This window comes from Nansenia antarctica (assembly GCF_963989245.1).
Source record: "Nansenia antarctica genome assembly, chromosome: 4".
Taxonomy (NCBI): Eukaryota; Metazoa; Chordata; class Actinopteri; order Argentiniformes; family Microstomatidae; genus Nansenia; species Nansenia antarctica.
The window spans coordinates 62070360-62083826 of NC_137689.1; the positions used below are offsets into that span (position 1 = coordinate 62070360).

The following is a 13467-nucleotide window of genomic DNA, read 5'->3' on the forward strand; positions in this document are numbered from 1 at the left end:
CAGAGGGGAGGAAGGTGACCAAAGCTGACCCAGAGGGGAGATGAGTGGGTAGGGGGGGCTGAGGAGGAGTGAGATGGTGGTAATGATTAGAAACTGCTCCACTGGTCAGAGAAATCCAATTGAGCTCTTGACTAAACACTCACCGGCGGGGTCTGAGAGATAACGTCCGCCTGCAGCCGCTGAAATGGCTAGAGAAGCCCTTTAGTTGAAATTGTCTCTCTAAACCTAATTTCTCTCTTCCTCCTCGCCATCCTCGTCCTCAGCGGTGCGAAACAGAAAATTAACTTGGAACTAAACATATTTTATTTTTAGCTTAATCAGAACGTCCCTCTGGCTGACTCTGATGGCCAGTCTGTGGGATTGAAAGTGACTGTGATTCAGGCTAACAGGCTACAAGGCAGCATTAGCGAAGCCAGCCTCAGCCTCGATACAGTGTTTAGCGCCTCAGCGCCTAGCAGCCGTTTACTGAACTGGGAGATGTTCTTAGCCTCCAGGCCCCCGACTCTGACAGGAAGGAGTTTCCTTATGAGGGCATGAATCGGCGTTATGTAATGTGATGTGTTTGCGTGACGACTAGCCTCTTCTGAGACCTGAAGATGGACCTTAGCTCGGTGGGTTAACGCAGTGCTGTGGCGCACACAACTGGGGTTTGAACCCTGTCAGTCACATCTACATTAAGCCCCCACCCTCCCCCCATCTGCAAACGAATCAGGGGAGGCCGGTGGAGGTAAAAATCGGAGGATGGGATCATTTTAATGGGCAGAATGGAATGAGGAATGGTATCACATGTTTTCCATTCTGTGCCTTAAATGGAATGGAATGGACTTTATTTGTCATTGCTACAGTACAGGTACCAAACAACGAAATTTAGGAGGGGTGGCTCCCTTGGTGTTAGGAAAGGGGGAAAAAAAAAACATTTTAGAAAAAGCATAAAAGCATAAAATCACAAGAAGGTAAGGAGCTGGTTTACATCAATAAAGGCTATTTACACAATCCACTGTACTATACTGCACAGATAGTCAACTAGGGTTGTCATAATTGCACAAAAGTATTTTTTCACATTATTTTAAAGTGTCACAGTTTGCAGGCTTGAAAATGTACATGTTTGTGCCTCAGCACTAGCTGCCATACAATCCGTCCGGACTATCCTGGGCCCAGAACTTAGGCCTTTTCTGTGTTCAGGGCCTTGACGGCCCTGTGGTAGAAGCAGTCCTTCAGTCTGTTTGTCTTAGCGGCCGGGGTCCTGTACCTCCTGTTCGAGGGCAGCTTGACAAAGTGTACGTGCCCAGGGTGGGTCGGGTCCCTGGAGATCTTGGAGGCCCTCCTGAGACAGCGTGTGTTGTACAGCTCCTCCAGAGAGGGGAGGGGGGCGCCGGTGATCTTCTGTGCTGTTCTCACGACTCTCTGTAGCGCGTTTCTCTCCGCTGTTGTGCAGCTGTGGAACCAGTTGGAGATGCCGTAGGTGAGGATGCTCTCCACTGCGCCGTGGTAGAAGGCCACCAGTATCTCCTGCTTGTTGTGTTCTTTCCTGAGGCATCTCAGGGTGTATAGCCGCTGTTGTGCCCTCTTGATGGTGCCTTTTGTGTTGTCCTTCCAGGCCAGGTCATCCCGCATGTTGTGTCCCAGGAATCGGAGGGTTGAGACTCTCTCCACGCTCTCTCCGTCGATGAGCAGGGGCTGGATCTCGGACTTTTTCCTCCTGAAGTCTACGATGATATCCTGGGTCTTTGACTTGTTTAGCAGCAGGTTGTTAACCTTGCACAGCTTGCTCAGTTGCTCTACCTCATCCCTGTACGCCGCCTCGTCCCCCCCCGAGATACATCCCACCACGGTGGTGTCGTCTGCAAACTTTACGATGTAGTTGCTGGGGTGGACGGGGGTGAAGTCGTGGGTGTAGAGGTTGTAGAGGATGGGGCTTGGCACGCAGCCCTGGGGGGACCCAGTGCTGAGGCTGAGGGCTGTGGAGGTGTGGGGGCCCACCCGCACCCTCTGGGGGCGGTCGGTCAGGAAGTCCTTGATCCACGCACATATAGAGTGTGATAGACCCAGGTCTAGTAGTTTGGTCACTAGCCTGTCTGGAAGGATGGTGTTGAAGGCGGAGCTGAAGTCCACGAAGAGCAGTCTCGCGTAGCTGTTTCCCCTCTCCAGGTGGGATAGAGTGGCGTGGAGAGTCGTCGCTATGGCGTCTATGGCGTCCTCTGTGGACCTGTGGGCTCTTAAAATGAGCCCGTCCTCCGATTTCTACCTCCACCAGCCTCCTCAACCTGTCACAAAATACAAACTGTCGTCTACTTCACCCCCGCGCCACCATGGAAAACAGCCCAGCTTTCCCAAAAGCAGGGATGCATCAGTCATCGTTGTGTTAGGCCTGGCTCCTACCAGCTGCATCAGTCATCATTGTGTCAGGCATGGGCGGGTTCCTCTCCCCAGTGATCCTGCCTCTAGATGGGGCTGACATTAATCATGTGACAGCATGGGTATCCATGGTGCCACTGTGGTGCTGCAGCAGACAGAGGAACACCTGGTCTGGCCATCCGTCCTCGAACACTCCCTCATCAGGAGGTACACCATGGGGAACACACCACGGTACACACACCACCATGGTACATATACATCAGGCAGGCAGACACACACACGCACACACACCCCTCAGGTATCACTGGGATATGGGCCACCAGGGGAGCAGGTGGCCTAGCTGCACAAACAGACTGTGCTTGTGTGTGTGTGTGTGTGTGTGTGGGGGGGGGGGGGGGGGGGGGTTGGGTGTGGGGGGGGGGGGTTGGGTGTGGTACTCTGTGGTACTCTGTGTGTATGTGTTCCCTCTCAAAGGACTCTATTAAAACAAACTGTGTTGGATTAGTGATGAACTTGACGTGAATGTTTGTAACTCGGGCACGTCTTTCAGTCCAGACATACTATACCAGAATGCTGACAAATGTCACTGGCAGGGCCTCGTTAAAACGTGGATGCCACTTTCCCTCCCCAGTAATGGCCTGTCATACTTTATTATTTATGTCCCATCACTTTCTTTCAGCACCCTTTCCTCTGTATGATTAATGATCTTAGTCATTACCCCAAAGCTATTGGAAACCTCCCTTGCTGTTTGTTGAAATGTCTTTATAGTCTTTATAGTGTGTGGGGTGTGTGGGGGTGTGTGGGGGGGGGGGGGGGGGTGTGGGGGTGGGGGTGTGGGTGTGGGGGCGGTGTGGGTGTGTGTGTGTGTGTGTGTGTGTGTGTGTGTGTGTGTGGGGGGGGGTGTGGGGGGGGGTGTGGGGGGGTGTTTGTGGGTGTGTGCAGCCTTGGAGAGTTTTCTAGTACTATGCTTAATATGTGTCATGAGAAACTTGAAATGAAACTCTAGTTCAGTCAGATCATTAAGATTCTTAGAAGATTCTCTACACTTATCAGATTACAAATAGGATGATCAAATATGAGCCTATCAGTAAGATGGGTGTTATATAAAATATTGTGTGTGTGGTAATCATTTCACAGATACTGATCTGAGGGTCATCCTCCCAGTAGAGGATGAAGGATCAATAGGAACAGCCCACCTGACAGTGGAGAATTAATACAATATTGATCAGTTGACCAATAATAATGTGATGAATTATAAAACTAGATTTTCTTGATTCAACACAATCCCCTTCAGTCCGGAAATCAATCGATTCCCAGGTGAATATGAGTTGTTTATTATTACCATTAAGTATTTTCCTTACAGATAAGTCCCTCTATCACAAATCCATTCCTGTCGGTAAATATACCACATGTCTTAGTGTTAAGACTACAGTATGCAATGTCTGTGGTTATTCTAATATATACATACATACATACATACATACATACATACATACATACATACATACATACATACATACATACATACATACATACACAGTGGGCTGCAAAGATTTGGGCACCCGTGGTGTCTCCAAAGGGTATGTTTGGAGAAAAAAGGGTGAAGCATTTGTAGAGAAGAACATCTTGCCAACTGTTAAGCATGGAGGTGGATCCATTATGTTTTGGGGTTGTGTAGCAGCTGGGGGCACAGGCAATATTGTGCGGGTGGAAGGAAGAATGGATTCCACCAAATATCAAGACATTCTAGAGCAGTGTTTCTCAAACCTCTCCTCGGGGACCACCAGCCGTTCCACAATTATGAATTGTACTTGATTAGTTGAATCAGGTGTGCTGGTGGTGGAACAGATGTGGAACGGCTGGTGGTCCCTGAGGAGAGGTTTGAGAACCACTGTTCTAGAGGCAGGTCAGTCCAGAAAAAGAGGTTGGGTATTTCAGCAAGACAATGAAGCATACCTCAAAATCAACCATGAAGTACCTCCAGGAAAGACGGATTAAGGTTTTGGAATTGTCACAGTCCCCAGACTTGAATATTATTGAAAATCTGTGGAGAGATCTCAAACATGCCATGCATGCAAGAAGGCCAAAGAATATTTCTGAGCTAGTGGTGTTCTGCCAGGAAGAATGGGGAAAAAAAATCCCAAAACAGGAATTGAAAGACTCTTAGCTGGCTACAGGAAGCGTTTGCAAGCTGTTATAGTTGCTCGAGGAGGAGTTACAAAGTACTAGCTGACAGGGTTCTCAAACTTTTGCACAAGGCCTTTTTCCTTGTTTTATTATTTAGAAACTGTAAAAAAGTTTAACTTTGTACCATTTAGAGGTTAGATTTGCTTCTTTTCACTTAGATATTAATTGTAAAAGGCATTTTGACTAGGGGTGCCCAAATTGTTGCACCCCACTGTATGTATGTATATATATATATATATATATATATATATATATATATATATATATATATTAGATATTACATTATTGTGTTGTGTGTACTGTTAAAGGAAAAGGAATGAGTATCAATAGTATAGTAGACAAGACAGAACATCCCATAATTAGGTATCCATGGGCTGTGTAGTATTCCAGTATTCTGTCTGAGCTTCCTACTGTGTGTCCTCATGGCATGAGGTCCTCCAGGGTGTGACTGTGTTTTAATGCAGTAACGCTGCAGAGGTCTAGAGAGAACCTCAGGTATCCATGTTGTAACAGATTCTGTGAGCGTGTCTCATCGTGATGGGCGTAGTCCTGATCCTGTGGCGTAGTCCTGTGGCGTAGTCCTGTGGCGTTGTAGGTGACCCTGTGTTGACCTCTGGTTCCGTCCCCACGGCGATGAGTCGTGATGAGACAGAGATGGAGCGTGTGCCACTGCTGCAGTGCATTATGGGCCGCCCTTGACCGCACTTAGAGAAATCGGCCCTCTGAGACACCGCCCATCCACTGCAGTGTGTGTGCATGTGTGTGTGGAGACTGCTGGGTCGGCAGAAACCCCCTTGCTGCCCTGTCTCTGGCCAGAACGTCCAGTGCACGAGAGAGAGGGATGAGACAGGCCATTGGCACTGCAGCATCATGCAGTGTCTCTGGCCTTCTCTCTCTCTCTCCCTCCCTCTCTCTCTCTCTCTCTCTCTCTCTCTCTCTCTCTCTATCCCTCTCTCTCTCCCTCCCTCTGTCTCTCTCTCTCTCTATCCCTCTCTCTCTCTCTCTCTCGCTCCCTCTCTCCCTCTCTCTATCCCTCTCTCTATCCCTCTCTCTCTCTATCCCTCTCTCTCTCTCTATCCCTCTCTCTCTATCCCTCTCTCTCTCTATCCCTCTCTCTCTCTCTATCCCTCTCTCTCTCTCTATCCCTCTCTCTCTATATATCCCTCTCTCTCTCTCTCTATCCCTCTCTCTCTCTATCCCTCCCTCTCTCTCTCTCTCTATCCCTCTCTCTCTCTCTCCCCCTCTCTCTATCCCTCTCTCTCTCTCTCTCTCTCTCTCTCTCTCTCTCTCTCTCTCTCTCTCTCTCTCTCTCTCTCTGGTTTTGGGTTTCCTCTCCACCAGCAAAAAAAAAATGAAATGGACCAGAATCGATCTGGGCAGCCTCGACCTCCATCAGCCACGATTATCAAAACGTGCTGCTCAGCTCTGCAGCATTGTAACTAAAAACCTTGGATTTGTTAAATATAGCACCCCCACCCTTCTCTCACTCTCTCTCTTCCTCTCTCTCATCCTCTCTCACCCTCTGATTAATGCCTCTGCTGCGAAAAGAACAATATTCAAAACACAGACATCAGACAATCAATGTCCTGAACCTGAAAGTACTAACTGTTACCAAGTACAATTTCACATTGAATATTGGGTAAATGTCTTATTAGAGATTAACGTCCAACGATAGTGCATGAAGGTAACCTCAACACAGTCTGAGCAGGGTGACTGGTTGTTACTGCATGTTTATCTTGATTGTCTCTAATGGGTTGGATATTGTTTGATGCTGCGTTAGATAGAAATGCTGACTTTTGCTGTTTGAATCAATAGGGAGTAATGGACTTTGTATCGATAGCAGGTTGACATTTGAAAAGGTCCCAAATAATACAATTTGAAGGGCCTGTAATGGTAGTCTGGAACACACACACAAGCATACACACACACACACACACACACACACACACACACACACACACACACACACACATATACACATACACAGACACACCCCATCCTCTCACTGGGCAATTACCCTTATCTTTCAGATTAATCTTAGGTGGCTGCAATGCTGAAAAGGCTTGAATATTGGGATACACAGTGGATGTTGTCCCCTGTTAGCTAGAAGATTTTACCAGATGAAATAGTCAACAGAGTTGAGGAGATGAAAAGCGAGGGTCAAAATAATTGGAATTAATTTCTGGAAACTGGAACCAAACAGCTTTGATTTGATACGTTTGTCAAAGCCATCGTGTTGTTAGTCTACTTGACACGTCTTGATTTGTTGTCTTTGACTTTACTCCATTTCTCTCTGTTATTGCATCATGTTTCCCATATAGGAGAGATTCATTCTAATCCATAGTGACCTTCTCTGTATGCGGAGGAGAGCGTACATTTCTACTCAGAATGAACAGAAGGACGCATTGTTATGATTGAGTATCCTGCTCCCATTTCTGAATGGCTGTACATATAATGGCAGCACAGCAACTAATTAGATTTGGGGAACAAAAGCAATCTGTTTGCATTGTCAATTATTCCTCCATTGTTTACTAGGCGAACAGCAGTTAGTGCTAAACCAAGGCCCACAGAGACATAGAATTGCATTTAGTTTGGAGGTAATGTCTCCACATACAAGAGGTTACCTGATGGGGGTCTGTGACCTATGAAATCACTCTGTCATCTCAATAACCGTCTATGAGTTTAACTCAATTGTCTGTGGGGAGGCAGACAGGGGCACGGACGTGTTCCAGAATGGAGCGGTGAGAATCACCGCTAGAAACCACTGAAGCTGGTCACATTGGTACCCGGGTCACGATCTGCTTATTATTACTAATGGGTGGAACAGACGTCAGTCATGGAGGAAGGGATGGGGTTTAAAAAGGGGGAAAGATGTGCAGCGATGCTGGGATTAACAAGGAGTGAATAAATAGGTTGTTAAACCAACAATTAGTATGTGAAAGCACAGTTCACCCAGCCTGCCCCTGTGGTGTGGTGGTGGACAGGTTCTGGGATGGAGGGACAGGCCCACGGGTGATTTACGGTGGGATGTGCGTGTGTGTGTGTGTGTGTGTGTGTGTCTGTGTGTCTGTGTGTCTGTGTGTCTGTGCGTGTGTGTGTGTGCGTCCACAAGTTATGGTGGGGTCAATCTCAGACCGATGAGTGAGTCCGTGCGTCCGTGACGGGAAACACACCGTTTGTCACAAACGCAATCTCCACTTTGGCAGGTGTCTCGATGAGCTGCATACATAGAGTTCTGATAAGCTGCATACACATGAGTTCTGCGTGACGAAAAATGCGTCCGGTGTCTACCTCTGGCCCGTCGGACAGCGGCTGCATGCGTCTGCATTTCCGATGCCCTGAGACGTCTGATGCCAGGAATGACGTCCGGATGGAGGCAGAGGGAGAGGGGGAAAAGTGCTTATTTAAAATGTTTCTGGGCTTCCTCCCCACACAGCACATCAGGCAGGTCAGACAGTCGAGCTGAGGCATTAGAGGACGTGCAGAACAGGAACAGCACAGGACTTAGAGGTATTACAGACCCAGAGGGGGCAGGACAGGAGTCAGAGCTTACAGACCCAGCGGGGCAGGACAGGAGTCAGAGCTTACAGAGCTGAAGTTATTGATTGATCTTCTCTGGGCCGAGACCGGTCTGCGGCTCCACTGATGGGCAGGAGAGGGGAAATGCGTCTCCACGGATACAGAGTATTCAGAAACATCACAGGTGAACCTTGGGCTCTTAATAACTGCACGGAGTTTCATTGTGGCTATGAGTGAGTTCGTATTGTAATGCATCTTCAACTTTCGGGAATTATTATGGTTGATGGAAGTCTTTCTGATGTTGAAAGTAATTAGAGAGAGAGAATGTCATGCGATGTTGAAGCAAGCCTCTTCTCTTGGTGCTGTTACGGTTCTTTCATTAGTGTCTAAGGGACTGTATTAGTGTGTCTGGGACTTGTAATGTCTCTGTGGTTTTATTGTAGCGTTTCTCAACTTTATTACACATTTATGCCGGTGGAATGTAAAGGCTTACATCATTGATTTAGAGACTTTTATCACATCTTTGGTCTTAAGAACAATGTTTCCATTTGACTTTGTCAAATGTATTGTTTTACTGGAAGACGTTTCTTCATTTAAAAAATGTTGTTTAAAGCTTTTTTGTTCAAATGCTTTATACAACTTCATACAGTATCACTGCAGTGCAGTGGAGCATGTGCTGTAACGACATTTGGCTAGGTTTAATCAATAGGCATATACTTGCTGTGTCTGATTGGTGGGTTTGGTTTCAGATCTCTCTCCGTTAATGTATTTTCCAGTTAGTTTTGTATTCAGCAAGAATGAATTATGAGGATGAGTCATGAGTGGTTGCCTGCAGCAGAGACAGACAGACAGACAGACAGACAAGACTTCAGCGGAGACAGACAGACCAGCACACACACAGGCAGGCAGTCAAACAGACAGACAGACAAACAGGGTTTGTCTCTCCTCTATGTTAGCACCAAGCATTCCATGACCCTGATATTCTAATTGCATTCTGACTACAGAAGGCAGCCATTAGAGCTCCACATCTCAAACTGAGTTTGCTGTAGGCTGCAGTAGCATTGGCTTGCTAAGCGCTAAGGTTGATCTGAACAACTCCCCCAGGAGTAAATTGCTGCCTGGGTCCATTTCCGCCCCACTAATCACCCCCCTCCCTCTCCTCCTCTCACCCTGCAGCTGCCACCAGTACCACCCCCGCGGTGAAGACCTCCAGCCACGTGACGCGCTGCAGCGACAGCCAGAGGAACTACTGCGTCAACGGAGGGGAGTGCTTCACACTGGAGGTCACCCCCGGCAGCACCAAGTTCCTCTGCAGGTAGGGTGGAGGGAATATGATACACACACACACGTGTGCACACACACACATACATACACACAAACTCACTCTGGCGCGCACACACACACATACACACCTCATCTGTCACATCTGTCACTGGATACAATGCTGACTGTTTCTAATCCAAAGCACATCCTTGTCGCCAAGAATTCCAACAACATGCTGTCCTGTATGGCTGCTGTTGTTCATCATTAAACCTAAACTGTGTTCCCTCTTAAGTGATCATGGCAGAAGTGACCAACTTCAGAAATACTCTTTTTATGACCTACAGAGTTCTAATTTCTCACTTTAAACATGTGGTTCTACCCAGCTGCTGCTCTTTCACGTTTAATTCTAGAACTCTCCATCCTTCCACGGTCAGGGGCAACATCAAACACTGCCTCAGCAGTATCCCAGCAGCGCAGCCCCCCCTACCTGGAAATTAAGAGTCAGACAGAAGTGAAGGAAAGAAAGTTTATGGGGACTGTTTTGAAGCAGAGGTGTCAGATTCGCAGAATGTTGTGGGTTAAATCATTAAACAATCACAAGACCTGAGTGGACATGAAAGGGAGGGGAGGGGAGAGGAGGGGAGGGGAGAGGAGAGGAGAGGAGAGGAGAGGAGAGGAGAGGAGAGGAGAGGAGAGGAGAGGAGAGGGGAGGGGAGGGGAGGGGAGGGGAGGGGAGGGGAGAGGAGAGGAGAGGAGAGGAGAGGAGAGGAGAGGAGAGGAGAGGAGAGGAGAGGAGAGGAGAGGAGAGGAGAGGAGAGGAGAGGAGAGGAGAGGAGAGGGGAGGGGAGGAGAGGAGAGGAGAGGGGAGGGGAGGGGAGGGGAGAGGAGAGGAGAGGAGAGGAGAGGAGAGGAGAGGAGAGGAGAGGAGAGGAGAGGAGAGGAGAGGAGAGGAGAGGAGAGGAGAGGAGAGGAACAGGGTGAGGAGAACTGGACTGAGCAGAGGTGAGAGATAGTGACAGAATGATAGAGAGGAAACAGGGGAACAGGTGGTCCCTCGCCACAGGGTTTCTCTTTTCACCCTACATTGTTAATGTCTGTTCCTCTCAACACCAAAGCAATGCCACTGTGCCCCAGTTCAGAACTCACACACACACACACACACACACACACACACACACACACACACACACACACACACACACACACACACAGAAACACACCTCTCCCAACCACATCTGTTCAGGACAAACACACATACACACAAACACACCGCAAGCTAGCCCATGTTGTATTTATGAGACCTCCCACCTCCTTGTTAATGGAAGAGAAAGCACATCTTTGCTGACAGGGTGTCACGGTCAGTTCACCAGCTTCAGGAATAGAAGTACCTCTACAAAGCTCCTCTCCGAGTTCAGCTAGGAGGCACATCAGTGGGCGATAGCAGCAGCTAGCATAAGACAGGCTGGCTGGCTGGAGGTTTCTTGACTAAACATGTCATGCTCCCTATGCAGGCCAGTGGAGTGGAGGATCTCGGTTTTAGATGTGGGGACCATGGTGGTGGTAGAAATCAGAGGACACAAAGACGAGTTTGATACCATACCACATTCCATTCCGTGCATTGCAATGAGCCTGTCCTCTGATTCATATCTCCACCCGCCTCCCCTGGTGTGGTTGGAAGGGTTGGGGTTAGAGAGAGAGGAGGATGAGAAGGAGACGGAGAATGACGCTGCACGATGACGCTACGCTAACAGCGGGGCCCTCCTCCCATCATCACACCTTGTTTTATGGCTTCCCCTGCAGCAGAGCAGACACCTGACACGGCAGGAGAGACCACTGCGGCTCAGTGCTGCTCTGCTCAGCACGCATGCACGCACACACACACACACACACACACACACACACACACACACACACACACACACACACACTGCTCTGCTCAGCTCACACACACACACTGCTCTGCTCAGCTCACACACACGCACACACATACACTGCTCTGCTCACACACGCACACACATACACTGCTCTGCTCAGCTCTTACACACACACACACACACACACACACACTGCTCTGCTCGACCCAGCTCCTCCCTCTAAGTGGCTGACACAAGGCCTGACATTGCCATGGATACACTTTGGCAAGAGGCCATCCAATACATGAGAGTCTTATGGCCGACACAGAGATTGAGCGTCTTAAGTACTGCCCGTGACTAAGCAGAAAAATGCTGCTGTTCTCCAGGCGCTTGGTTCCCCTGCAGTCAGCCATGCAGCACGCAAGGAAAAAAACCTTTCTCTCTCACGCACACACACACACACACACACACACACACACACACACCTCGTCCATTACGGATCGTTGAATATATCTATGCACGGAAATAACCCGTCTGCCAGCGGTCCCCTGGGAGCCTGATGTGCTGAGGTTTCAATAGTCTGGACCCGGCGGCTTGTTCAGGAGGGAGAAACATTCTAGAAAGTTCACACGGAAATGTACCAGATACAACATGTATGGCCAGGGAGGCTGGTGGAGGTAGGCATCGGAGGACAGGCTCCATTGTAATGGGGTTTGACTCCATTCCTCAATATATGCCATGCATTACAATGAGCCCATCCTCCGATTTCTACTTCCACTAACCTCCCCTGATACCATGGTAGAACATGTATGGATGTCTGACGTGTCGACTAGGGCGTCAACCTTGCTAAGAACGTTACATTTCTGCGTTACAACGGCTGTGAACATTTCACACCTGAATACACCGCAGGGTTCTCCAACAGACAGACAGGGTTACAGAGATGGGACATCATGGAAGGATCCTCCGCCTCCATCATTTATATACAATGATTTAGCAATCCCATTAATATGTCTTCACTCATGGGGTTCTATGAAACTATTCGACAGCAACAGCCGCCTCCGGAAGCTGTTTCTTGGCTCCATCTGTTGGTCTCCTCTTTCATTTTTCTCTTTCATCTCTCTCCTTTCTCTTCCCCTTCCCTTTCCACCTCTCTCTCTTTCTCTGTCTCTCTCTCTCTCTCTTTCTCCCTCCTTCTCCCCCCTACCCTCCCACTCTCTCCCCTCCATTATCTTGCCTAGCCAGCTGTTGTAAGGCCCAGTAAGAGAGGCACAGCTGTACTGGGCACGGCTGGCTTGTCTCTCTCCATCTCAGTCACGCCCCCCCCCCCCTCTCTCTCTCTCTCTCTCTCTCCTCCCTGCATCTCTCTCTCTCCTCCCTGCATCTCTCTCTCTCCTCCCTGCACCTCTCTCTCTCTCCCTCCTTCTTCATTAGGGCTTTTACTCTGCCTCCTGCTCTGTCATCATCCACCAGCTGCTCATCTGAAAGCAGAACAAGCCAGGCCCTCCTAGTCTTACCCTGACATGGAGGTTCTACTTACTGTACTGACCATTACACACAGACACTGACCAGGAGGTTCTACCTGCTGTACTGACCATTACATACAGACCCGTCTTGGGAATAGACAAACTACAAAGTAATTTTTTTCCCTAAAAAGCTTTTTCAGACTTTTTCACTTCATCAGTTCGCTAAGGTCACCCGCTGGTGATGTAGTCTGTAATAATGTTAACATGCCCCCGCGCCACCTCTCTTAGACATGACATCACACACACACACACACACACACACACACACACACACACACACACACACACACACACACACTGCCTGGTGCCACTGCTGCCACCCATGTCTTCCAGCCACCTCCTCTGTGCACACACACACACACACACACACACACACACACACACACACACACACTGGTTGGCTCAGCTCATAATTCACTGGGTACTTTCATCACACAACGTTCCACTAATAGAGGTGGATGACAGAGGTTCAATGTCTAAGGCTGTACTGTGTGTCTGTAGCTGTAACTAATGTACTGTGATTCTGATCATGTTGATGAACAGCAGGTAAGTCCATGGAAGTGCTTGGTTGGAAAAGTTGTCATCACTTAAGACCCCATTCATTCATTTGTGTATGTGCGTGTGTGTGTGTGTGTGTGTGTGTGTGTGCGTGTGTGTGTATGCGTGAGAGAGAGAGTGTGTGTTCTATGTTACATCTGTGTCAGTGCTGTGTGTCTCACCCCCTCTCTGCCCCCCCCTCCCCTCCCCTCCCCTCCCCAGGTGTTCGT

The 13467-nt window shown here is 48.7% G+C and overlaps 1 protein-coding gene across 1 annotated transcript in view; it reads left to right on the plus strand.

Moving 5' to 3' along the window:
* Positions 1–13467, plus strand: part of nrg1 (neuregulin 1) — a gene marked incomplete at both ends in the record, with an annotated part of 117889 nt that overhangs the window by 93567 nt on the left and 10855 nt on the right. Inside the window, one exon of the mRNA XM_080529572.1 lies at positions 9238–9376. Within this exon, the coding sequence (XP_080385698.1) occupies positions 9238–9376 (139 nt within the window). The remainder of the gene's footprint in view (positions 1–9237; positions 9377–13467) is intronic.